Source organism: Saccopteryx leptura, chromosome 10 (genome assembly GCF_036850995.1).
Source record: "Saccopteryx leptura isolate mSacLep1 chromosome 10, mSacLep1_pri_phased_curated, whole genome shotgun sequence".
Taxonomy (NCBI): Eukaryota; Metazoa; Chordata; class Mammalia; order Chiroptera; family Emballonuridae; genus Saccopteryx; species Saccopteryx leptura.
Genome location: NC_089512.1, coordinates 34523468 through 34550527, shown reverse-complemented (window position 1 = coordinate 34550527; position 27060 = coordinate 34523468). Strand labels below are relative to the sequence as shown.

The 27060-nt window shown below is 41.5% G+C and overlaps 1 protein-coding gene across 1 annotated transcript in view; it reads right to left on the bottom strand.

Annotated features, from left to right (window-relative positions):
* The window catches only part of COL6A6 (collagen type VI alpha 6 chain), a 123030-nt gene extending 97788 nt beyond the window's left edge, over window positions 1-25242 (bottom strand). The window contains exons 1-9 of the mRNA XM_066351823.1: window positions 25149-25242; window positions 22309-22905; window positions 20434-21054; window positions 18791-19351; window positions 17453-18010; window positions 13537-14112; window positions 10724-11293; window positions 3410-3753; window positions 3250-3328 (exon numbers count right to left, since the gene is read on the bottom strand). Coding sequence (XP_066207920.1) covers window positions 3250-3328; window positions 3410-3753; window positions 10724-11293; window positions 13537-14112; window positions 17453-18010; window positions 18791-19351; window positions 20434-21054; window positions 22309-22905; window positions 25149-25209 — 3967 coding nt within the window. The 5' untranslated portion in view covers window positions 25210-25242. The remainder of the gene's footprint in view (window positions 1-3249; window positions 3329-3409; window positions 3754-10723; window positions 11294-13536; window positions 14113-17452; window positions 18011-18790; window positions 19352-20433; window positions 21055-22308; window positions 22906-25148) is intronic.
* Between the last annotated feature and the right edge of the window lie 1818 nt (window positions 25243-27060).

The following is a 27060-nucleotide window of genomic DNA, read 5'->3' as shown; positions in this document are numbered from 1 at the left end:
ATATAATCATCAAGAGCTATAGCTCATAGGCTTTGGGATTTTCATAAACCAGAATATTTCAAAGAAAACTTTTAGGGACTAACAAGGTAGACTTATTTTGCAAAGAACATTAAATAACGATAGCAATAAATCTGGCAATCATTATGATGGAGGTAACTCTAGCAACTGTGCTTTCATTTATTAATAGCTATGTGCTTAGAGGTTGGTTAAATGCTTAACATGCATTATTTTATTTGTATAATACAAATACCACTGTATAGGTATGTACAACAATAGCCCAATTTTATAGACAAGCAAAATGAGGTTTGCAGAGGTTAAATGACTGGCTCCGTGTTTTGTTTTTTTTTAAAGATTTTATTTATTCAATTTTCAGAGAGGAGAGAGGGAGAGAGAGAGAGAGAGAGAGAGAGAGAGAGAGAGAAAGAGAGAGAGAGAGAGAAAGGGGAGGAGCAGGAAGCATCAACTCCCATATGTGCCTTGACCAGGCAAGCCCAGGGTATCGAACAGTCGACCTCAGCGTTCCAGGTCGATGCTTTATCCCACTGCGCCACCACAGGTCAGGCTGTTTTTAAATTTATACCCAGAAAGCCCAATTCTAAAGCCTAGACTCACAGGGAATTTTAATAACTAAAATGAACTAAAGATATAATCACAGAGTAAAAAGAAGTCCTAAAATTGAATAAACTTAGCTTTCTAAAAACCTGACTCCACTGGCATAAAGGGAAAGAATTCTTTGGGACACAGAAAGCAATGGACTAGAATGACGGAATATTCAAGGACTTGACTGAGAGTTGGGAATGCCTTCTTATTTAAGTTTATATGTGATTTTGAACGAAGTGAGGGGTAGATGAAAAGAAGAATGCATGCAATAAAGTTTCAGGGACATACTGGGGAGGCTCAAGTTCTAGGAGAGGAAAACAGAGTGGTCAGCTCAAGTGCAATAAAGGAAGAAACACCAGAGAATAAGATGACAACTTCTCCTGATTTGCCTTGGACTTTTCTGGTCTTTGTGGTGATAGTGTCTGGCTTATCTCAAGCACACAAGGATGGTTAGCTCCTCTTTTAAAAATGAAGACGAAGAAGATAAAAGGGATAGTGGTGTGGGTTGGGATAGGCAATGAGGAATGCTGAGTTCACCAACTGAAGTAAATGATCAAGAGAAGCCATGCTAATCGGTGAATTAAGAAGGAAAAAAAAGATCTCACATCTGATTATAAGTTCCAGGAAATTTAAGAGAACCATGGAACTGTTGATTTGCAGGAAATATTCCTATGACTATTATTTGTAACTGCTTTTCTCAGGATGGGGGACTCAATCCTGCTCCTTTCAGACTTATCCAAGAAATGAGTCATATGATCATAAATGCAGTGCCTTCAATTCCTAAGAATAAGTGACGGAAGAAAAGATTTCAAAAATTGGGAAGATAAATAATCACTGTGTAGATTCTAGAGAATTAGATCTTTAAAAATTAAAAAATGAATTCAAACCCCAAACCATATGGATAGTTATAAAACCGTATCCACCAGTGAGGGTCTTTTCCTCCTGGTCTCTCAGTTCCATGTTGACTGCATAGGTTACATGTGTAAAATATATCAGTTTTCATGGCCTCAAGTTAGGGAGACTCTCCTAGGTCAATAGATCATAGGTCCCAGCAGCTCCTGATATCAATGTGTTTAAATATGGGAAGCCAGAGCTAGAGATACTTCTTATCCACTTGATACATAATGAAAGAACATTATGGACATCATCCCTTTATTTCTCCCCAAAGGTTTTAAATTTCTGGATATGAAAAATCTAGCTTCTGAAGTTGAAATCTATTTACTAAATTTTCCTTGGGAGTTGGAAGAACAAAGGTTGGTCTTAGGAATCTAGGTGTTCCAAGAGAAATGTCTTGAAGAAAACTCTGATGTTTGTAAGAGACACTTCTTTGCTCACGAAAGCTGAAAAAAACAACAACAAAAACAAAAAACCTATGCACACACACTAAGCCTCCTAGGGTTAAAAATTTCACTACAGCTCATGAAAGAAATGCCAAGACTTGATAGAATATAGAGAAAGAAGCTTTAGTAAATAAAGGGCAAAATAGAAATCCTTATCCTCCAGCTGTAAACTCAGTGAACTTTGCAATCTGTTTAATATGGAAGAGAGAACCAAATAGCAAAAACAAAATTCACTCCATCTCTAATAATTAACCTTGGAGGCAGACATCTTGGATTAGATTGTCCAGAAACTGAGCCTGCGATTTGGCTGTACACAACTTATTGAGGAAGCATTCTCAGAAGGGGTAAGGGAAGCAGGACAGGGCAGAGACAGGAACAGAGCAAGACTGTTTCAGCTGGAGTCTAGTGTCAGCCTGAACCCACGAGGAACTTGGAGCATAAATCGTACCATGTGGTGCTATTTTGAGGCAAAGGTCCAACTCTTTGCGCTACCTGCTGCCCAGGGCTAGGACACGGAATAACCTTCTAGGTGAGGTGGCTCCCACTGACCAAGGAAAATTCCTCAGAGAAGGGGGACTTGTGAGTTGTCAGAAGCCAACACTCACAGCTAAGCAGATGGGGGAACTTGGCTGGAAGAGGGAGTTGGGTGGGGCAACAACAGCCTCCACTTACAAGAAAGTTTTTTTATTCTCAAACATTTGGATAGATTTTTCTTGCACCGATCCATAGTTTAGTAAGAAATAAAAATAAGCCAGATTGGGCACTGGCTCTTGCATGGTGCCAGAACTTTAAAAACTCATAAGCTCCATGGTTGATCTATCTGTGGTCTGAAGGAAGGAACTAGTTAGAAAGTCTCAAAACATGAGTCAACTTGTCCAATGGTGCTTGCAACTCTGAAAATGTTGAGTGTTGAAGAAAATAATCCCATCCTCCCATTCCTTGGTCAAAAAAAAAAAAAAAAAAAAAAAATACATGGTTCACACCTGCTGATAGTAAAGAAGACTATTAGATAATACTAGATAACGGGAGGCAAGGTTAGACAGGAACACTCTCCAAGCAAGCTTAGGTAGAGGAACTACAGTAATACTAAAGGAAGAATAGGACTTTGTCTTCAGAGCTGTTTCATATATATAGGGCATGAGGGAAAAAGTAGATGCCAAAATGTTCTGAAAACTCATTTGCTCTGTCAAGCACATGCAGAGTGGAAAGGCTGGCACACTCAGGGTTGGAAACTAAAGAGCCAGAACTGAGCTTTGAGGTGATCAAGTTAATAAACATTTCTTTCTTGCTCCTCCCCCATGTTCGATACCTTCTTTTCTAAGTTCATCAGATTTCTCTTCAAGTTTTTCGATATCGTCATCCAATCCATCTGAAAATAAGAGAATCACCTAGGGAAGTATTAAAAAAAAAGGAACATGAGTAAAAAGAAGGTCATTGCAACCACAGCCCAACAAATAAAATCAGGTTACCTTGCCCCGAGCAGCTGATTTATTCTGAAATGCATCCCACAGGGAACTCAAAAAGTTTGCGTTGAGAATAGATGGTCCTTTGACTGTTACATCCTTCAAGCTATTCAGTATGTTTTCACTGTAGATCTCAAACTTGGGAGAATATTTTTCCATGGCATTGGTCACTTGAAAAGCCATGCTAACCTGAGTCTTCGTGCCCACCTCACAGCTAACCCCATTAAGGGAGCTGATGGCACGTAAGATGTCTTGAAGGTAGGTTTCCATCCAAGACTGACCATCAAACAAAGTCTTCCCCTTCTGCTGAGTTGAGATGTCAAATCCTACCACAATGTCCACAAAACAATCTAGGGTTCAAGGGGAAAAATATATCTTGTTAAATCAAATAATTCCCTTATTTGAGTTGGATGCCATGTTTGAGCCAAGGGACTTAAAATTCTTATTTCTAATCTGGTTACAAAGTTAGAAAACAAGAAAGAGCATTAAAGAATAATGGAAGAGTCTCAGAATCACTCTTTTATAACGTGTAGAAGTAGAAGTATGCAGTATTATTTTTAGCTGGCATAAAAATCTAGATGATTCTATAACAAAGTTCTGAAAGATTTTATTGTGGCTATCGAAAAAGCTATGCAGAGTCATTTAAATAGATAAAGCAGATTGTGGAAATGTTAGTAGTCTAAAATAGCAAATTCATATGATGCTACCTATCAAGTTAGGTCATTCAACCAATACTAATGTATAAGGGAATTAGATCTTTAAAAATTAAAATTAGGCCCTGGCCGGTTGGCTCAGCGGTAGAGCGTCGGCCTGGCGTGCGGGGGACCCGGGTTCAATTCCCGGCCAGGGCACATAGGAGAAGCGCCTATTTGCTTCTCCACCCCCCACCCCCCACCCCACCCCTTCCTCTCTGTCTCTCTCTTCCCCTCCCGCAGCCAAGGCTCCATTGGAGCAAAGATGGCCCGGGCGCGGGCGCTGGGGATGGCTCCTTGGCCTCTGCCCCAGGCGCTGGAGTGGCTCTGGTCGCGGCAGAGTGACGCCCCGGAGGAGGCAGAGCGTCTCCCCTGGTGGGCGTGCTGGGTGGATCCCAGTCGGGTGCATGCGGGAGTCTGTCTGACTGTCTCTCCCCATTCCCAGCTTCAGAAAAATACACACACACAAAAATAATAATAAATAAAATGCTTCACTCTTATTCTTATTAACTCCAGGGACATTTAAGCACTGAGAAACTAGAAGGGGCTGGGGTTTTAAGCTGAGCCTCATAGAAGGAAGATAATGAGAGAAGCATAATCATGTGGCATATATACTCTTCTTAGGAACTCCTGGTTTGGTTAAACACTTCAATCTTCTTCAATACAACACATATAGCTTGTTTGGTAAGTTAAAGGGGAGAAGTGTATATTTTTAACTTGCTTTGTTTGGATAAGTAGTTTTTCAGATATTTGTTGTATGGACAAATGCCTGCCTTAACTACCTCCAGACATGCTAACCAGTTGAACATTTGCAAATCTTTGAAACAGAAATGTTCATTTTGATTCTCAGAACAAGGGCGAGTAACTTAATTGATTTTTAATAAGAATCAGTGTGGGAAAATAAAAGCCTTATTTGATAATCAATTTTCATCATGACATTTGAAGTAAATCAGTATGCTATCAACAAAACCTGAAAGGTGAGTTTTCTTCTTTCATTGGACTTACTTTATCGGGAAAATCTCTTTTTTAATATTCAGAAAGTGAGATGAAGAGAAAGGAACTAGTCAGAAAGAAGCATCGAAATATGTCCTTTCCAAAATCCCTCTTGCATCTATATTCTTTCATTTCTACCTTAAAATTGAAAATTTGCCACTTGGATGAACATTGTTTTAAGCCCTGGACAGAAAACCATTTGGTAACCAACATATGTTATTGCCTTCAAGGAAAACAGTCTCTTTTGAAAAAAAAAAAAACCTTGACAAAAATGCCAAAGTGTCACTGAGTGATCCTGGGAACTGTCCCCTATAAGAATTGAGTACCGTCGTCCCTTGCCATATCGTGGCTCATTGTATTGCAGATTTTTTAAATTGTATATATCTAATTTTGTATCGCAGATTAATCGCTATATCGCGGGATTTTGTGGTATATAGGTATTTTTATGTATTTATTATTCTAATTATTTTTGTGGTAAAATAAGCAAAATAAGTGTGGGAAAGGTTTATAAGAGTGTGGGGAGGGTTTATAAAGCCTTTATATATATGTGTGTGTGTGTGTGTGTACATATATATATATATATATATATAAAATAAATATAAGGTCTCTACTTTGTGGTTTTTGCCTATCACAGGGGTTCTTGAACTTAATCCCCCATGATAGATGAGGGACCCCTTGTACTTTAATTTTTGGTCTAGATTGTTAAAAGTACATACCCCAGTAAATATGTTCCTTATGTTTAATTCAAATTGGTAAATAATTCCATAATAATGTGATCCAAGGAACAGAATTTGGGGAGCAAGTCCAGAGTTAGCAGCTATGTGTCTAAATCCAATTAGAGGAGCTAGGCCATATTAAGTGGACTGTCACGCAATGGCCTTGCAAACTCTACAGTTGTCTGCTCTCAAATTGGGAGCCTTTGAAGTTAATAAGTGGAAGAAATGGTTTGGGAATTGAGCTGGGGAGCAGGCTAAAACTGGGTTTTCAAAGAGAAAGGAAGGATTAAATTAGAATAGCAGGAGTGAGAATAGAAAAGGGGCAGTAAGTGCAAGGGAAATGAAGAAGGTGATCTACAGGACCAGCTAGCGAGGGTTACAAAGAGGGGAAGGAGCCTGACCTGTGGTGGCGCAGTGGATAAAGCGTCGACCTGGAAAGCTGAGGTTGCTGGTTCAAATCCCTAGGCTTACCTGGTCAAGGCACATATGGGAGTTGATGCTTCCTGCTCCTCCCCCCCTTCTCTCTCTCTCTGTCTCTCTTCTCTAAAATGAATAAATAAATTAAAAAAAAATTAAAAAACAAAAAAACAAAAAGGGGAAGGAAAGCTAGTGTTCTACGTGTCTGCCTGGTCCTCACAAACAGCCCGTGAGAGCCTGGAAGCAGGAGGTTTTGGAGTGGGAAGCACAAAGTTTAGTGTTTGTCATGTATCAGTCATCACTCTGTTACCACTAAATAACTTGGCAAATCTTTTAACTGTTCTCTGAAATGTTAATTTTTTTCCGTATAAAAAATAAGATCATATATTTCAAAATAAAAATACAAAAAGAACAGAAAAGAATGGAGTGATAATTGTAGTCTTATGGCTCCCTGCCAGGCCCAAAGCTGATTTTAAGTATCTAACTTGTAAAAAAAAGTCCTTAATTGGAGTTGATGGTAGATTCTTAATAAGAAATACTGTCAAAAGGGGAAGATAGATTAGGAGGCAAATTCTTGAGAAAATAAAGAGAGTCAGACTGTTGGCAGTTATTAGCAAGGAATAAAAAATATGTAGAAATATGTTTGTGGCTTTTGAAAGGAGTCTCTTAGACAAAAAAAAAAAAAAAAAGAAAGAAAAAGAAAAAAAGAATGACCTAGAAGATGTAGTTACTGCAAAAGACCTATGGTAGTTTATATACCCAACCCCCAGATTACTTGGTCCTCCTGGCCTCAAACATATACACCCAAGGACCTGGACATCTGTCCAATGGAGACTCAGCTGCCATCACCCTTTTCTGGTCTCCCAGTGCTGTGTGTTGGTCAGGGGCAGGGCTTTGACATGGCCTTCATCATGCTCAGTGCAGTAGGGTCAGAATGATTCTGGTGCCCATCTCCAACCCACCTGAACTCATGGCAGTGTAGACCTTTTCCACCATGCCCAGCCACAGGTATAAAGCACTGTGTGCTCTGTATCTGGTTTCCCCAAAGGCTAGAGAACAGGACACGGCAGGGTGGGAGAAGGAACTCTGTGGGATAAACTCTGAACAATGAGATGGGAAGGATCTGGCAGATTAATTAATCTCCTCCTTTATGCCCTGGAAGGATTGGTCTATACCAGGGGTCGGGAACCTTTTTGGCTGAGAGAGCTATGAACGCCCCATATTTTAAAATGTAATTCCGTGAGAGCCATACAACGACCCGTGTACCTTACGCATTATCTAATAAAAATTTGGTGTTGTCCCGGAGGACAGCTGTGATTTGCTCCAGCCACCCGCAACCATGAACACGAGAGGTAGAAAGTGAATGGATTGTAATACATGAGAATGTTTTATATTTTTAACATTATTATTTTTTTTATTAAAGATTTGTCTGCGAGCCAGATGCAGCCATCAAAAGAGCCACATCTGGCTCGCGAGCCATAGGTTCCCGACCCCTGGTCTATACAGTGGTGTACAAACATAGAAACAGATGATGTAACTTCACAAATGAGAAAACGAAGAAGGCATAGTGACATCTCCAAAGTGATATGTATTTTAATAAGAAGCAAAGCTAGATGTTTGGGCTGTAAATTAGGTTTGATTTGAGCCACACTAAGCTCCTGTCTGATTTCTTTGAGTTGAGAGTTTATAGTTTAAGAAGAACAGGCATTTTCTGATCTATTTGCACATGCCTTTGAAGCTTTATCAGTTTTCATTCCAGCCTCATCAGTCCTCAGCCCACGGCTTGGCTACAAAGATCTCACATTCTTGCTTGCTGCAGTAATGACTTCAAGTTTATCTTAGAGTACTTTCCTTATTTGTTTATTTATTTTTACACATACAGTCCTTTCCTTTAAAGATAACTCCCCACTACTTGGAGCATATACTCCTGCTTTGACTTTCCACATGGTTTTCTATTATTCTCTCAAGTAGAGACTAGATGGTTCCAACAAAATTTTCTGCCTAATAATGGGAAATGGCTATTTCATGGGAAACAGGAAGTTGATATGGAAGGCTCGGCTGGTTGGGGTTTCCAAAGTATGGGGAGATCATGAAGCAGGATTTAGAAAGACAACAGTCTCTGATCAATTATGGCACCCTTAAGCTTTAGCCTACACATTGGGCCTTATGAAAGGTTTGAACTTGGAGTTCAGAAGAGCATTTTTTTTTTTTTTTCTGAAACAGGCAGGGAGAGACAGGAACATCATGCTGCTCCTGTCTGTGCCCTGACCAGGGAATCAAACTGGCAACTTCCACACTCCAGGACAAAACTCCAACCAACCAAGCTATCTGGCCAGGGCTCATAAGAGCATTTTTGGAGAGAGCTGTATGTGCGGTGAGTTCTCCCACCACATAAAATATACAAGAAAAGGAGATAATTTCCTCTTTAAGGCAAGACAGAGGAGCTTTAAGAGATAACGAGTTATCTCTTCAAGAATCTAAGAATGAGATACAGAATGGCATACTACTCTCACTGCAAAGAATGCATCATCAGTTCCGTTGTTTATCAGGGAAATTGTTATGTTATTGTTTCTGCACGGAGCTGCTGTGGTCGTGTGTAAGGAAGAGCTATTGTGGGCTCCTCTGACCTCCAACCCAACAGGGCTACCTGGAGGGACAAGGAGACGACAGCAGAAGAAAGCTGAAGCCATCACATAATGCTAAGGGGCTGAGGAAGGCATAACGGAGTATCTGGAATTGAGACATGCTTATCCTCCTCAAGGGAATGATGGTGGAAAAATCCCGACAAACGTGCTTTGGTGGGGGTGGAGATGATGGGGGCAGGCAGAGAAATCTTTGAAGGATCCAGGAATGGATCCAACTTAAGACATGGACTACTATCGAAGAAAACCAATTCCTGACAGATGCCATTAAGTGCCAACTCCCCTGTACCTCTCTAGCTCTTCTTCCTTCCCCGGCCCATTCTGGGGAGGCCAGAAACTATGTTGGCAAGAAGCGGGCAGGGCTTGGGAGAAGGGGGTAGAAGTAAGAGGCGGGCACAATGGGTAAAATGCCAACCACATGTGGCCTCTTCTCTGTGACAGGCTAGGAAAGCAGAGTAACCTTGAATGAAGTTGGAAGTTTTCACAGGGACACTGGGATGGATATTTAATCAGCAAGAAGAGGTTCCCTTATCTCCTGAAAGGGAAGAGGGGCAAGCAAGAGAGGAGCTGGCCCCCATGAATAAACTTAATGGGCCAGTGATAGGCAAAAAGAGAGTGTTTTATAATTACATCCCTGATGTCATGCTTAATCAAAGTAAAGTTTAAAGATGCATTTTCTCATTTAAACTTCACTATGATCTCTTGAATTAGGTGTTGCTATTGTTCACATTTCATAAATGAGAAAATTCAACTTATAGAAGTTAAGAAACTCATCCAAGAAAAAACGGCCATCGAGTGGGGATTTGTAGCCAGGTTGTCTCTCGCCAGAGCTGCCTCTTACCAACCATGTAAATTTTTCTCTCCCTGGTGAAAATCCAGGGATAATGTTTATCACGGTAGTTATAGAGAATCACAGCCAAACTTTTGGGCAATTTAATGAAAATAGAAAAAGTTATCCTTCCTTCAAAATCTTTCCTTTCATCTGTTGGTGGAAAGAAATGTCAAAATGTGCTGATTTTTTTTTTTTTTCTGAAGCTGGAAATGGGGAGAGACGGTCAGACAGACTCCCGCATGCGCCCGACCGGGATGCATCCGGCACACCCACCAGGGGGCGATGCTCTGCCCCTCCGGGTCGTCCCTCTGTTGCGACCAGAGCCACTCTAGCGCCTGGGGCAGAGGCCAAGGAGCCATCCCCAGCGCCCGGGCCATCTTTGCTCCAATGGAGCCTCGCTGCAGGAGGGGAAGAGAGAGACAGAGAGGAAGGAGAGGGAGAGGGGTGGAGAAGCAGATGGGCGCCTCTCCTGTGTGCCCTGGCCGGGAATCGAACCCGGGACTTCTGCACGCCAGGCCGACGCTCTACCACTGAGCCAACCGGCCAGGGCCAAAATGTCAAAATGTGCTGATTTTTAAGAAGTTATTTCATTTAAGAAGAATGTTTCATACTGAAGACATTCCCTCCATCCCTGTAGCACGCAACACTTGACAGTGCTGTGGGCCCTATTGCCAGGCAACCAAAATCTGTCCAATAGTTTATTTCTTTGAAACCTGTTCTCCAGCCTCTGAAACCAACCAGATTGTAAACAAAGGCTTTTTTCTCACACCTTCTGAAAGTGAAGGATTCCCATTCCCAAAGGGGGCATGCTATCCCGGGAGACCAGAGGGAAAAAAGACCAGAGTCTTAGATGCCTTGTTTCTCAATCTACACATCACAGACAACGACAACACTTCAAAACTGTAAAGTTCAATTTGAAATCCAGAGGCACAAATCTAAATTCTCCCACCAACTGTAAACAGAGCTTGAGGAAAGTCTCCATGAAGACAAGGAAGGAATAAACATGAGGACCACACTGGAATACTTACTGCTCTCTCCCTCCGTCGTACAGATGTTGCGAATGACCCTTTTCTTGACCTTACTCAGTTCATCGAAGTTATCAACCGTAAGTTTTTTGCTTGCAGTCCCAGTGATCTGAATGAGCTGCTGGTCATCCACATCCCCGATGCCCACAGAGTAGATGTCGATACCTTTGCGTCTCAGGTCTTCAGCGGCCTGAGCCACGTCATCTTGGGACTGGCCATCTGTGAGGACTAGCAACACCTGAGGGGTACCTACATTTATGCGGCTGCCCATTTCTGGCCGGAAGTAATGCATCACGTTCCGCAGTGCAGCACCAATGTGTGTGTTTCCAAAGGTCTGGCTGATATTTTCAATCTGAAATGATACCTTCTTTTTGCCTATGAACCTTCCCAGTGGAAACTCTGGCTGATATCTGTGGCTAAACTGGGCCACTCCTATACGCACTCTGTTATCACTGACATCAAAGTCTTGAACAACAGATGCCAAGAACATCTTCATCTTTTTGAAGTCATCTGGGTGAATGCTAGTTGAACCATCCATGAGAAAAACAAGATCTAGTTCTTCACTTTCACAATCTATAAAGCCGACAAAAGGGAATGAAGACAAAATTAGATTGTTCTTTCACTCATCCAGAGTAACTTAAAACGTTTGCAGCTATATAGAAATGGTATTTCTGAAAGCAGTTTCTTATCTTATGCCACCCTGTGGTCACATTAATTGGAGAAGAAATAAAAACAATCAGTTCATAAAGATGGCACAAGGCACAAACAACTCTTACATCTTTTTATGCTTCTCTTAGATTTTTCATTTGGTCTTACACCATTTTCTTTTCCAAGATGCCAGAGAACTGGGGGTGGGGGTTGCTACAGAGAACTTGGTCTTACCTGTCGTCTTAGTCTAACCTTAACCCTTCCAGAAAACAGTGACAGCAAGAGCACAGCCAGAAAAAAACCAAAATAGCACACATCCATTTAGAGATTCAAACAAAGAGACAGATGGTTTCTAGTACTGATTTTGACTGCCTGGCCAGTTGAGCCAGTAAGTCCCTTTCTGGTTTATGAAGACAAATTGAAATCATGCCTTCTGACCTATATCTAATCAGTTTTCCTCTCTATCAACCCCCTTTCTGGGGCATATAGGCAAAAATATCTACTTGAAAATAATATTTTTGAACAATTAATGCAGTATAGTTTAGAGATGCTTCCGTTCTGTTAACACAGAAAATACAAAACAAAAAGAGTATCAAAGACCATTGCCAGTGAATGAGTTATGCTTGGCACGTGCTCGTGTGTATCCCTTAGCCTTTTGCTGCGCATGAACATTTCCTTGAATTCCCCAGAGATCACATTGCTGAACTAACTCACTTAAATCTCATTTTAGACTCATGATAAATTAAAGGTGTCCAAGGGTACCACAGTTGAGATAAGCACAAAAAAAGATAAAAAGAAATATGATAAATAGATCCTTCAGGAATTGGTTAACTTATTACATTTCTTGTTGTTTCAGATTCAAATAAAGAAAATAAAGTACTTATCTCTGCCCAAGGGAGAACTTTTTATTTAAAAACACAGCGTAAAATTCTACAGTGAACTTGAAAAGGACAGATCAAATTTTAGGCTTTAGCCACCAGAAGGTGAGAGATTTGTCCCAGTTTTGTTGGTTTTGTTAAAGACAAAGATAGAGGTTACATTCTTAGGAGGCAATGTATTGAAAACCAGAAAAGTTAATTTTTAAAAAGAATTTTATGGGCCCTGGCGTGTTGGCTCAGTGGTAGAGCGTCGGCCCAGTGTGTGGAAGTCCTGGGTTCGAGTCCCAGTCAGGGAACAAAAAAGAAGTGCCCATCTACTTCTCCACCCCTTCCCCTCTTACTTCTCTCTCTCTTTTTCTCCTCCCCTCCTGCACCAATGGCTCAAGTAGAGTGAGTTGGCCCTGGGACCTGAGGATGGCTCCATTGCCTCAGGCAGTATTAAATGGCTCCAGTTGCAATGGGGCGAGGCCCCCAGATGGACAGAGCATCATCCCCAGTGGGCTTGCTGGGTGGATCCTGGTTGGGGCGCATGTGGGAATCTGTCTCTGCCTCCCCACCTCTAACTTAAAATAAAAATAAGAACTTTACCAAGATGTGAGAATTCTAGATTAGTAGCAATTTATTTAATAAAAAATACTCAGTATTTTTAGTATAATACTTAATAAAAATAAGGAATTTTAATAGACCATGATCTCCCTTTGAAATGGTATAAAATGACAGCTGAATGAATGCACACATACATACATACAGAAATGTGACAATACAATCTCCAGACACTGGAATATAAACACAGTAGGCAAGGGAAGTCCTATTATACTGTGCGCTGAAAACATCTGGAGCCAGAATAGAATGTTTATTATTGGGCTCCATGTCTGAAATGAGCTTGTGTCATAATAGAAATAGGTGATGGAACTGGGGACTTCCAACCTGGAGGAGAGAAGACTTCCAGCAAAGGTCACTGGTTGTTAGGAAGGATGGAATTTGATTTCTTGTGTAAAGAGGAGGAAGAGGAACTAATGGATAGAAATGACATGGAAACAAATTCATGCTCCAGTAAATAAAGGTTACTCCAAAACATGGTAAATTCCCCATCATTAGAAGAGTTTAGGCAGAAGTGAGTAGGAATGTGGTAGAATGTATTCCTCTTTGGAAAAGAGGACAAATGAGAAATCTACAAAGCAATTAGGGCTGTGCCTGTCCTGTTTGGAGAATTTGTTCCGAGGGATATTGCTTTCTCCCTCAGTGGGACCTCTGCTGATAATTAAGAAAAACTTCATTGACAAACCTTACCTACTTGTGAAAAGGTACACACACTGGCTGACACATCTGAAAATATTCCCGTCAGGTTTCCAAAAGTCTCCACAAAGAAGTACTTGTCACTCGATCCTGCCATGCCTAGCAACTCTGCAGCATTGGCACCAGCGATCCCCACGGCCAGGACAAGAATACCTTTGTCTCGCAAGGCCTTGGCTGTGGCATTGAGCTTGTCTGAATCATGGGATTCCCCATCAGTGATTACGATGAGGACTTGGGGGACCCCTTGCTGCAGACGGCTGCCCTGGGCTTCGGTGAACATGTGGTTTGAGAAACGTAGTGCCTCGGCAGTATACGTGCTGCCCCCTATGGACCGGTCATTCTGGATTGCCGAAATCACCCCCGATTTTGTGTCATGGTCATTCAAATAAAACAGCACCTCTGGATAAGCAGCGTACTTCAAAGCCCCAAAACGGACTTTATTCTTGCCAACGTCAGCTTTTTTCACCAAGTCTGTCATGAAATCCTTCATGATATTATATTCATTTTCATCAATGCTGCCAGAACTGTCAATTACAAACACAACGTCTAAAACTTCGAATCGCTTGCATTCTAAGGAGAGAAAGGAAAACCATGCAGTTAGCTCTGGACATGGGGGACTCACCTGTCCTCACCTGCATTTTAATTGCCAGTGTCTCCTCTCCATGGGATCAAGTTGTCAGATTAGAATGTCCTTTCCTTAGAAGACATACACAATACACCAGGGGTTGGGAAACTTTTTGGCTGAGAGAGCCATGAATGCCACATATTTTAAAATGTAATTCCATGAAAGCCATACAACAACCCATGTACGTTCTGCATTATCCAATAAAAATTTGGTGTTGTCCTGGAGGACAGCTGTGATTGGCTCCAGCCATCCGCAACCATGAACATGAGCGGTAGGAAAGGAATGGATCGTAATACATGAGAATGTTTTATATTTTTAATGTTATTATTATTTTTTTTATTAAAGATTTGTCTGTGAGCCAGATGCAACCATCAAAAGAGCCACATCTGGCTCGCGAGCCATAGGTTCTCGACCCCTGCAATACACATATATTTGTGTTGCTAGTACATAGTCATGCTCATTCAGATAAGTTTTTAGGATAAGACTGATGTAAAGTGAAGCCTTCTGTAGGGGTGGGGGGGGGGACATGCTTTTAGACTGAAAAACAATCAGTTCTGTGGATTTTTTTCTGTATAACCGGTTCCTTTGACATGTGCTTTCATTTATACAAATTAAGCCATGGAGTTCATGAGATTTTATTCTTAAAATAAACCTTGGGGAAATGACCAAATGAAAATGAATTTGGCAACACTGTATATTCTCTCATGGTTATATGATAGCTGACTTTTCAAGGTTATGTTTTCTCCTTTTTTGACATTGTGGAAACATTATCTGTTTTCATTATTGCGCCTCATCATAGAAAGAAGCCCATTTCACACTTGGCCCAACTAAGGTGTCCTAGCATGATGCTTTCATTAACTTTTTACTCCTTGGGTCAATGCCATGGGAGAATAAAGCAGGAAAGACCCAGTGAATTCTTAATCCATGTATATATGATATATTCTATCTAAAAGTACAGAGGTCAACCCTAACTCATTCATTCTGGAGAAGTAGAATTGTAAGACGTTTAATGATTTAGTCCTTATGTAGCACAATGTCTCTGTAGGCCTTACAAAGGAGCGTTCCAATTGTTAGCTCATCTATTCTGGAGAAATGGAGTTGTGGGAAAGTCCTCCCCGACACCCCCACCAGCAGCTCACCACACTTCCTTCTTTTGCTAGCTTGCTACGCGGTAGGGCTGTTGAAAACCCTAGTGCCAATATATTTCCCCCCAGTGACTTCAAGAAAAGCTGTGTGAGATCATAGAAAATACATACGGTATTAGTTTCTGTCTGTAGTTCCTGACACAGAGCTCCTGGAACCCTTGTAATTTCCTGGGTGCTGGGAGTGTCTTTTGTTCTAATGAGGTGACTCTGGGTGGGCCCTCACTGTGTGACCTTTTCCTGTTGTCTCCTGGAAGAAATGGCTCATGGATGAGGGCTAGTCACTGGAAAGACCCAACTTGGAATTTTCAGTCCCAACCCCCATTTTCTTGAGAAGGGCTGAAAACGGAGTTAAGGATGGATCATCTCAAAAGTATGGGGTTCAGAGAGCTTCTGGGCTTGGTGAACATGTGGAGGTGCTGGGAGAGTGGGGTGCTTGGAGAGGGAACAGAATATGCTACGTATACATGGAAGCCCTGCACCCCTTCCCTCATAACCTGCCCTACGTGTATCTCCCATCTGCATGTTCATCCGTATCTTCTATCACATTCTTTAATTAAATGGTCAATGTGAAGTATTTTCCTGAGTTCTGTGAGCCTTTCTAACAAATTAATCATACCCAGGGAGGAAGTTGTTGAACCCCCATCTATAGCAGGTCGGTCAGAAGCACGGGTGATAACCTGGGCTTGTGGCTGGAGTCTGAGTGGAGGTGGGCGTGTTTGTACGGGAGTGAGCCCTCAATCTGAGGGATCAGATGCTATCTCCAGGCAGCTGAGCCGAGTTCTTGGCCATCCTGCTGGTTGGTATCTGAGAAGTGTTTGTTGATATGGGGGAAAAAACTCCACATATTTGGTGACCAGAAGTGTCGGAAGCAAAGTGTGCCATGTGAATAGTAAAGCCAACAGGAAAGAAACCCAGTAGAGAAGAATTGAGTTTTTCCCTACACAGGAAGGATAAAAACTGAGTTTTTTTCTTTGTAGGCTGATTCCACATAAGAAGAAACTATGTCCTCCTGGCCTTTAGCCACCTTGGGGAGCCTGCCTCGATTACTTGGGGACTGGGAATGGATTGCTCAGGGCTGAGCACCCTTCAAAGAGTTCAGATTTGCTCCCAGTAGAATTACCAGGAAATATAAGGCAGGTATATTTCTCTTACCACAGACAATGATCAACCTTCTAGTGGGAGTTGAACAGAACTGTTATCTAAAAAACGGAATAAAGTTTCTCCCTTCCCTCAAAACTCCATTAAGACCATCTCCTTCATTGAGATGTTTTCAGAACACTTCTGTCATCAAGCCCCACAGGTCACAGCAGAAACGAGCTCCTTATATTTGCAGAACTCTTGTTTTATCACTCGTATTCCTCTGTACTGTCATGAGAGAAGGATTGGGATTCTACTGTTTACTGCCTTTGAAGCATCCATTGCTCAAGTTCCCCTACAATAGTCCTCCTTTATAGAAATGAAGAAATATGAAAGTCTTTTTCACAAACACCATCTCAATTAATACAAATTATGGCTTTTAAAAACTGTTAATAAACTAACACAGAGTAGATGTTAGGGCAAAGAGAAGCTACCTTGCCTGGTAGGGTATGCTCACTATGCCCTGCCTTGGCAGCCCACACACGGCCCAAGGACGCAGGCTGGGCCCTTTATTTCAAGGTAGAATGGACTCTGGTGTAATTCCTGCTCTAGAGTTTCACATGGGATCATGCTGAAGCCAGATGCCAGCTAAGACCACCTTCTTGCTTAGCTCTTACCCATGTTCTGTCCTGCTTTCCTTCCTCCCCTTCTGAAAATATCTCCTCTATGAACCACTTCCACAAGAATCCCTGACTCAGCTTCTGCCTCTAGGGAACCTGACCTAGGACCAGTAAGATCCCACTTTTCTTAAACAGAGGCCACCTCACCCTAGTGCTATTTGGAAAGGATATAGATGGGCCAAAAGTATTCCTTTCTGACGCTTTAACTCCACAGTTCTGTGGAGGAAAGTCACCTTTCATATGCAGGTCAAAAGCAACTAGAATAAACATTTCAATTAAGCAAAAAGTTTACAATGTTCATAGTCTACTTCATTTGAGAAATAACGACTAATGTAGACACGTGGTCTTTGGCTAATCCCAAGAGTACACATGCCCAGGCCTACCTTCACGGGGGCTGCATATTCCAAATACAAGATCATCTTCAATGTGCTGCAGAATGTCAAAATTTTCAACATAAAAAACCATCTCTGGCCTCCCGCTGATCTCTTCCAGCTGGGTGACGTTAGAGCCAAACACCCCCACAGAGTAAATAATTACGCCTTCTTGCCGAAGTGCTACTGCTGGGTCCTTGACTATGTCATGAGCTTCGCCATCCGTGATGAGGATGAGGAACTTCCTGACGCTGGGCCGGGCCCCTTTGGCAGGGCTGAAGTACTGAGACACAAAGGTCAGGGCACTCCCAGTCATTGTGGTTTGTTCCAGGTGAGCCATTCGGTCAATGGCATCTGAGATTTCACTTTGGGACCTATAGGTGTTGAGCTGAAACTCCTCTTTATTGACATCACTGAACTGGACTACGCCAACGTGCACCCCATCTGCCCCAATCTGAGATTTGCTCACCAAGTTTTTCATAAATGTTTTCATTTTTTTGAAGTTCTCAGGTCCTATACTGCCAGAGCTGTCCACCAGAAACATGATGTCAGCCTTCATCTCTTTGCAGGCTGCATGGGAGAAAGCGGAAAGTTTACTCGTGTAGAAAACAGTCAGAGTGAACAGGAACCATCCAAAACACAAATAATTCTACATTAAATTTAAGTGTGTGCTTGGTAAGGCTTGTTAGCACGTAAATAAAACATTGAGGCAATGACAGTAAGGCTGCTCTATTAGTTATTTAGTAATTTGCTCTAGTATATTACTCAGGGTTTCTCAACATCAGGATTATTGACATTTTGGGCCAGATAACTGTTATTGCAGAGGGCTGTCTATGCAATGCAGGATTCTGTGGAATGACAGCTACCTGTTAGATGCCAGTATTACTCCCTTAGTTATGACAATCAGAAATGTCTTTAGACATTGCCAAATGTCCCCTAAGGGGGGAAAATCCTCCCTGGCTGAAAACTATTGATATAGCTTTAAAAGATTTTGTAAAAGTTTTGTTAGAAAGCAATTTAAACAAACCCGAAGTACTCTTTAAAATAAGAAATCATTTGATCATTTACATATGAGGTATTTGAGCATATATCTATGCCAGGAGGGATCTGAAGGAAGATGCTAATTAATATTTATAAGGGAGAACTCCCCCAAATAGCTTTATGCCTCAAGTATGAATTAGAACAATGCTATCAGGGGCCCCCAGTTTTGTTCTGGAAACAAACACAGCTACACAAGTCAACAAATCTCAACCTAGAAATTCATGTTGTTTCTCCAAAGCTGCAATGCTAAATATTGCAGGAAGGCAATCTGTGAGCTGAAATCTCAAGGTAAAGTTGCCATTCTCCTACCTTCTTCTGCACAGATATCTTGAACAACCTGGTTTCTTATGTCTTTCAAAGCGTCAAAGTCATGTACATAGTACACCTTCTTTTTCTCGCCTGCAATTTCTTGCAGCTGTGTCTGGTTGGCGTCCTTGACCCCGATGGCATAGACATGGATGAACTCTTCTTTCAGTCTGTTTGCGGGCTCTAGGACGCTGTCCTTAGACATGCCGTTCGTCAGGACAACGAGGTGAGACGGCACTTGGTTTCCTCGCTGCTGCTTTGCTTTTTGCAGCAGCCCCAGTGTGAAATTCAGGGCTGCCCCCGTGTTCGTATTCCCGCCCACCTGCCTGATGTTCTCAATGGCCTTTCCCAAATCGTGCTTGTTAGAGTATTTATTGATCTCAAACTCCAAGTCCCAGCTGTCTGCGTACTGAACGGCTCCGACCCGCACCTTCTGGGGAGCAATGTTGAACATCCTGACGACCTCTGACAGAAAGGTCTTCATTTCTTGGAAGTCGGTGGCCTGGGTGTTCGAGGAGCCATCAATGAGCAGGTAGATGTCAGCTTCTTCAGTGTCCACACAACCTAAAAGGGAACCAAGAGGTTGAGTGTGGCACTGGGGCAAATGTGAAGAAGAAAGGGGAGCACATCTACAGTAAGAACACAAATAATGAGTGTCCACAGGCAGAAAAATGAAAAACAGCCTCTAGGTGTAAAGGACATGCTCCGCTAGCTGAACGCAGGGGAATCCGAGCATCAGTTGGACCAAATGAGTATCTTTCGATAGTTTCACACTATTTCGATATTCTCTGCCATGAATCAAGCTAAATTGGGATAGAGTAAGAGATTCAAAAGAAAACTTGCAGATGCTTAGTGAACAACTGCTTTACAAAAAGTCAAATGGTGTGTTGTGAAATGGAGAAGGTCTTTAACCGAACACTGTGGACAGATGTGCTCTCTTTCTTGAGCTCTTGAACAAATCATTTCCTTCTCATTCCCTCCTGGTCATTTAACAAAACTAGAAGTATTGCCAGGGGCCTTACTTGTGTACGACAATGATGCTTTTATAGAAAACATGCTATAAATATTTATGGAGGAATGGAACATATATACTTACCTGTGTACATAGACAAAATATTTAGAGAACATACATGTGCATATGTAAGGAATATAAAATACATCCTCTCTGTCTCTCTGAACTCACAGAGACTAGAAGAGTACTGCACAACAAATTTAGTACCATGTCCTCAATCCAGACCATGCTTCCTGTTCGTTCTCTAAATTAGAACTTGAGGATGAGGAGGGAAGAAAAGGAGAGAAGTCACAAAAAGGAAAGAGCAGGGGAACCTGAGAGGCAAAGGAGAGGGGAGAAAGGTGAAGGGAGAAAAACAGCAACTGGTGGTATCCCGGGGTGTTCGTGAGTAACAAAGAACCCTATGGTGGAAGCTACACAAAAGAGAGGTAAAGGGGAAATTCTTTCCACTGTTACAGTAGCTTTTATTTCCCCCCAATTACATCGCATGTGATTAAGCTCATGTAAAAAATCAGGATCTGATTCTCACTCCCCACCGCATACCCCACCAATCGTGTTTGTAGATAGAGTACCTGAAAGACAAGAAGAAAGCAAGAGGGTTGAATAACACTTTTCTCAACAAAAAATGCTTTACCGGATTTGAGGTTTTCGGTTCGTTCTGAAAAGACGGAGACAGTGTGCGTTATTTGTTTCCGCAGCTTCTTGAGAAATGTCTGGTTGTGAGCGGCCAGGTCAGAGAAGGTTTTCAGTTTGGAGGTGTACTGCTCCGCAGGGTGTGATGCTATCTTTTCCAGCTGGGTGTCGCTGGCCTCCTCTATGCCCATGGTGAATATGGACACTCCCTCGCGCCGGAGGTTAACAGCTGCCTCGGTCACGTTGTCTTCCGACGGTTGGTGGGTCACCAGCACGGTAATCTGGGGCACCCCCTGATTCTTCCGACTGCCATTCTGTGCACTGAAGACTTGCTCCCTGATCGTTCTGATGGCAGCCCCGGTGTAGGCCTTCCCGGCCTGCAGAGAGAGGCTCTGGATATGCTGGAGAACCTCCGACTTATTGATGCCCCTGCTCAGTGAATTTATCACCTGCGTCTCATTGCTGTAGGCCACAAGGCCAACCCTCATGCAATTTTCCTTTATGTCAAGAGTAGAGACACTTTCTTCTAGGAAGTCTTTGAGGTAGTCCAAGTTCTCCTGGCTGCCGTTGGTGGACACGTCCAATAGGAACACGACATCAGCCACTGAGGGACCTTGGCAAACTGTGTGGGCCAGGAGAGAAGCAGCACAATTTTAGTTGGAGGTTTGGCATGTATTCTCAGCATGAGAAGGCACGGAGAATGTCTACCAGAGCTTGGTTAGGCACTTAGAGAAAGAAGGAGGTACACAAAACGATCATGAGCTAATATCAGAGGATCCTGGTTTCAAATATTGGATCTTAACTAAACCTCCAGCTTCAATGTCCTCCTCTATAAATTAGAGATAATGGTAATATTTACCATTATTTGTTACAGGAATTAAATGACAAAAGGTATTTAGCATGGGGCCTGGCATATAGGAGTCACTCCATGAACAACTGCTGATTATATTAAAATCATTAAACATCATAGCTGTTAAAATTGGCATAGTCCAAATATTCCTAAGGGATGGTACTGGGATTCCAATTGTACTTCCCCCATTATTTTACTTGGGAACGATGCTAGTAATAGGATTCATATTTTCATAGATCACCACAACAATAGCATTCTGTATTAACAACAGATAATTTTATATGTCGAGTCATTCAAACTGATTTCAACCAGAAATAATGGGAGTGCCCTACACTGCTCGTACCCTTTGAGCAAATTGTTTTTTTAGTGGCTCTCCTCTGCTCCTCACCTGAATGATGTTCATAAACGCTTGGCCATTGGGGATAGAAAAGTACAAGGCTCCCTGACAGCAGGCTGGAGGTGGAGCAGGACACAGCTGATTTAGAACCAAGAAGGAAGGGAGGCAGCATGGGGTAGAAACGGCCTGGGCCAGGGAACTGAGTGACCTGACAGAACTGCCGCCTGCCCTGGCCCAGGTTACGTCATCACCTCTAAGGACGCCTGCAAGTTCCTCCCCACAGAATACAGGGTTTGGGCTATTTCAGGGTGTTTCCACTAACACTCTGTATTCCAGGATTTCTCTAGGAAATGAAATCACTTTTAAATGAACCAGGAATAAAACCACATAGAAACTGAAGCCCAGGGAGATAGCTCAGAGATAAGCTGGTGGCAGGGAGAAGGCATCCCTGAATTTTCAGAAGCCTGTGAATTAGGTGAAACGTGGTTCAAGGGAAACACGAAACACCAACGCGTGTAGGGTTCATTGGTTTTAAAATGGCCACAATCAGTGGGCCCTTTTGAACATACAGATATTTAACAGCTAAAAATACAGCCCAGGTTTTGGGGAATAGGGATACTCACAGAGTCTCTTTCCATGTTGGTTTTTCACATTTTATCATCATTTCTATACGTGCAATCTAAGCCTACCTTCGACAACAATGTCATCGGCTGCTTCTTCCTTGTACTGAGCCGCGTCCTTGATGACCTGCGTCAGGTTCTGGGAGAACGTGCTGAGGTCTCTGGCAGTCCGGAGGTGGAAATGCAACTGAGCGGTGGCCATGGCCTTCAGGTTCTCCTCAGGAGCCGCCTGCAGCCCCACGGAGATGATCCTCACCCCGTCTCTCCGCAGAGCCTGGGAAGCCTCTTCCACGTCATCCTCGGACTCGGCCGAAGCCAGGACCACCAAAATCGGGGGAAACTGCTTCGTGTCCCTCCCGTTCACAGGGCCAGAGAAATAGGTGCTGTGAGCCTCCCGGAGAGCGTTTCCCAACCGCAGGGAGCCGCCCATGAACGCAAAGTTCTTCTTGAGGTGGTTCAACATGGGGTTCCTGCTCTTATAGGTGCTCAGCTGGAACTCACTGTGGAGCCTGTCGCTGTACTGGGCCACGGCCACGCGGTATTTGTTGGCCTCTATGGGGAGGCTGTTGATCATTTTGTTGATGAAAGTTTTCACAAGAGGGAAGGACTTGGCTCCCAGGTGATCGGAGCTGTCTACCAGAAACACGACATCTCCATACTCAGGGCCTGCAAACCACACACGAACAAATCAACGAAGCCGAAACTTTAAAAACGTATTACCGCGTTTAATGCCCACCACATGGGGAAAAACATATTTTCCTCTTTTATCTGTATTTTTCATACTGTCCCAATGAACCAGAAATAATAGCCTGAAATTACATATACTCTCAAGAAAAAGAATTTGTTACTTGGGCTAATTCTTTTATATTTCCCTTCATTTAAACTGATTACCAAATTAAGCATCACTTTTGCAAGGGATGAGTTAATAAGAAATAGATAAGTTTAGAGTAAAAACTCCCAGGTTTTTAGTGGATAATTTCCCCTTATATCTTTCCTGCTTTTGTTTTCAGAATTTGACTTCACTTTATATTGAGAGAATAAAAATTTTAATTGAGAATGAACAGTTTCAAATTTGTTTGAATGGAGAAAGCTGAAAGAGAATCTTTTATTGTGATTCCAATTTAAACACTCCAAAAAAGAAATTTGATTAACTTATAAATATATTAGTTTTGTATGTCAGTGTCAACTTGATGAAGTTTAAGAAGTACCTAAAAATAATTAAAATATGGATTGCCTTAATCCACTTTAAAGTTACTTATAATATCTTTTGATAAATCATGAGTGAGCATTATAATTGGTAAATTTATTCTCACATATGTAAAATGTGGCAGAAACCAATATACCTTAAGCTAGGAAAATGATTATGGTTTTAGTTTCTATTAAAATATATTTTTCATATTGGAATACAATACTTTGCTGAACTTTTAAGGCTTCATTTAATGCCAGATTCAAGGCTGGGTATGCAGAACTATATGTTTGTGTGATAGAGAATCATTGGGTTCAAGAACAAAACGCTGTTGTTTATTGGTGATCTGCTGGTTTGAATTCAGAGCTCTCACCACTTTGATATACGATCTATTTATTACGCAGGGAAGGAAGAAAAATGTCTGTTTGGATGGTGTATATTTAAGAAAACAGGATGCAATTGACAAAGTGACAGAAGTCCTGACTTTGCTGTCGGCTGACTCTAACAGCTCTGTCAAGCCAGTGAATATGCTTGGGCCTCAGTTTCTTTACCTTTAAAATGAGTATATTCAACGAGGAGAACATGTAAGGTCCTCCCTCACTCTGAGATGCTGATTATCTTAAAAGATTCCTAGATACATTCTAATCAAATTAAAGTAGCATCAATCTTTCCCTATCAACAACTGCCAGGAAACCAGCTTTGGCACCTTCGCATCTTATTTTATTCTCTTTCTAGTGGTCTGACTGAGGCGTAGTGAACCTAATTTCAACAAGTCTGAGCTTCCTTTGATGATCATCTAGCCAGTAGCATTTTAGGAGAAGAAATAAGAGAAGATGAATTAGTATCTTCCTCCAAGAGAAGGCTGAAACCCTTATGAGGACTGGCAGGCAAGCTCTGTGCAGAATGGCTTGACTTGTGACCAAAAGTGACCTTTCTATTCATGGATAAGCCTCCACATCTTGTGTGGACAAAGGTAATGTAGACAACTGGCACATGAACTAGAGATAGGTTCTGATAAGGCCCTTCACTACGTCTATAACATAGAACAATTAGGGAAAAAGTATTGCCTTTCTTTAAAAAGCTTAATACCAGGCCCAGAGAAACATCAAAGGAAGATGTTTTCAGGGGCAAAGTCTTAGTTATCTCTTCAGAAAACTTGCTACCAAGGTCAGAGGCCTTGAGAAAGCTGTAAAAGCAAACATAGGTGGCCCTGAACATGAAGTGACCAGTAGGAGAACTAATCATTTAAGAAGAGGTAGAGGGTAGGCCAGTATTTTGAGTTCAAGTCCACTGGACGTAGACTGCTGACAGACAGCAGACAGCTATGGTGTTGTCTCTTCAGATAAATAGTTTAAATTGGAGAAAAATCTGGATGCTTAACCAAAATGATGTATTGGCACAAATGAATTAGGAAGAGATGTTCCCAAATTTCTAGGCCTGAACCTAATATTAAGAGACAGAACTTTATGCAACCTCCCAGAAGACCTAAATAGGGTTGAAACCGAGGACAAAATAAAGGCTCTCAGGTCTTTCTATCATGAACAAGGAATAAGTCCCAGAGACAGATGATTTTCAAAAAGAAATTCAACTACCATCCCACCCTGATCACTATCAAAGTCAAAACAAAGCAAAAAGGAATTCAACTTTTTAAGTCAATCAAAATCACATATTTTCTATTTTCAAAGTAAAAATTAAAGAATCCTTTTCATTTTATTTCCCTTACCAGAATCTTGGTTCACAGAAACATGGGAACAAACGATTACGAGGAACAAAATCAGCAGCATTTTGGTATTACGAACTGCACAATGTTCAATTTGAAATCTGAAAAGATGAAAAGAAAGATATCGAAAATTGTTTTGGATATAATTATTTGGGAAACAAAAGTCACGTGTCTAAGAGAATACAAGATTATATAATATATTGGATGTAACAGGGGATAAGGAACTTTTGAGGTTCCTTCCTGACCTTCTGGTCCGTGAAGTGTCTTAGAGAAAAGCGAACCACCAACATTTACAAAATCACAAGTTCCTCCTGGTCCACAGAGCCTGTAGAAACACAAGATTTAGATTGTCAATTGAGACAGCCAGGAGCATTCTAGTTCCAACAACATTATGTGTTCCTATTAGTCATTTTTCCTGTGCCCTAGCCTCATTCTCTGTCTACTTGTTGCCAAGACAATTCAGGGGTCATGTTTGGGACAGTCTAGATTTGATTTTGTAATTTTTCTATCATGAACATGTAGGTGTATTTCATCTTTGAGGTTATTTCTAGATGCGGTCAATTTAAAAAAATGTTTCCTTTTCCTACATAATTAGTCAGAAAGGTAACCATTTCCCTTCATTCTTAAATTTGAAAGCAGACAAAAAATTAGTAGTGGTTCTCCATTTTCCATACAATGTCTTGTCTCCTCAGATTGACTCAATTTATACTCTTTTGCTTCACAAGGTAAGAATTTTCCAATTTGAATTTGGCCTAAAGCATTTTTAGTCACCTTCAATTATTCATTTCATGGGATGAAACAGAATATTATTAAAGCTATTTGAAAATAAATATTTTAATTAAGTGTTGGCCTCATTCATTCATTCATTCATTGAGTGAAAAAATGAATTGATCCATATTAATAAACTAGTCTCTGTCTCTTACTTTATTTTTACCCAAATGTGTTTGTGTTGTTGTAGATGGCTGTCTCATTCCTTGTCAGGCAGGCTCCTGGTGCTTAATATTTTATCTCTTCAAAAAGGGGACCTTTGCCGTGAGAAATTCCGCCCCTATTTTCTCATCTACTTCATCGTCCACCTGACATTCCTGAATTTGGGAGTCTGTTCTATTCCTTCATAAGAAACCTAGATGGGATAAATTTCACAGGCTGTAAGTCAATTTATTGATCTTTTTCCAGAGGTAATCAGTGAGCTAGAAGGGACTCTTAAGTGGCTGTTTATTGTTTGTTTTTTTAAGTCAACCCTATCATTTAGGAGGAACTTAGTTACAAAGTGAATTGCCCCAAGAAAAAAACCAACTCATACCAGTTGTACAAATTTTCTATTAGTATGTATGACAATACAAAGTCTACCTGTGTTGAGCCTTTAGTATGTATCATGTCCTGTGTTGATAGCTTTATTTATGTTGTTCTCTTGTTTGATATTGATAACAAACCCAGTTACAGGTGATATTGTTGCTCCTATTTTACAGATGAGGAAATGGAGATTCATAAAGGAGATGCAACTAACTCAAGGTCACATTGATAAAACACGCCACAGTTGAGACGGCAGCCCACATCTGTCTGGCTCTAAAATCTGTACTTTCCCTCAGATACCTGGCGTCCTAAACTCAATATTGTGAACACAAAGTGTCTCCAAGTTTCTTTGTTCTGTTTTTTTCTGAGTATAAGGAAATAGTGGTATTTGTTTTCATGCCTTTTTAGTTTTGCTTTTCAAAACTAGGGCTTTATGCTAATATTTTTTTTTGTGTGTGTGTGTGTGAGAGAGAGAAAGACAAAAAGGAAGAGAAATGAAAAGCATCAATTCTTTGTTGCAGCACCTTAGTTGTTCATTGATTGCTTTCCCATAAGTTTGCCTTGACTGGGGGGCTTCAGCAGAGCCAGTGACCCCTTGGCTCAAGCCAGCAACTTTGGGCTC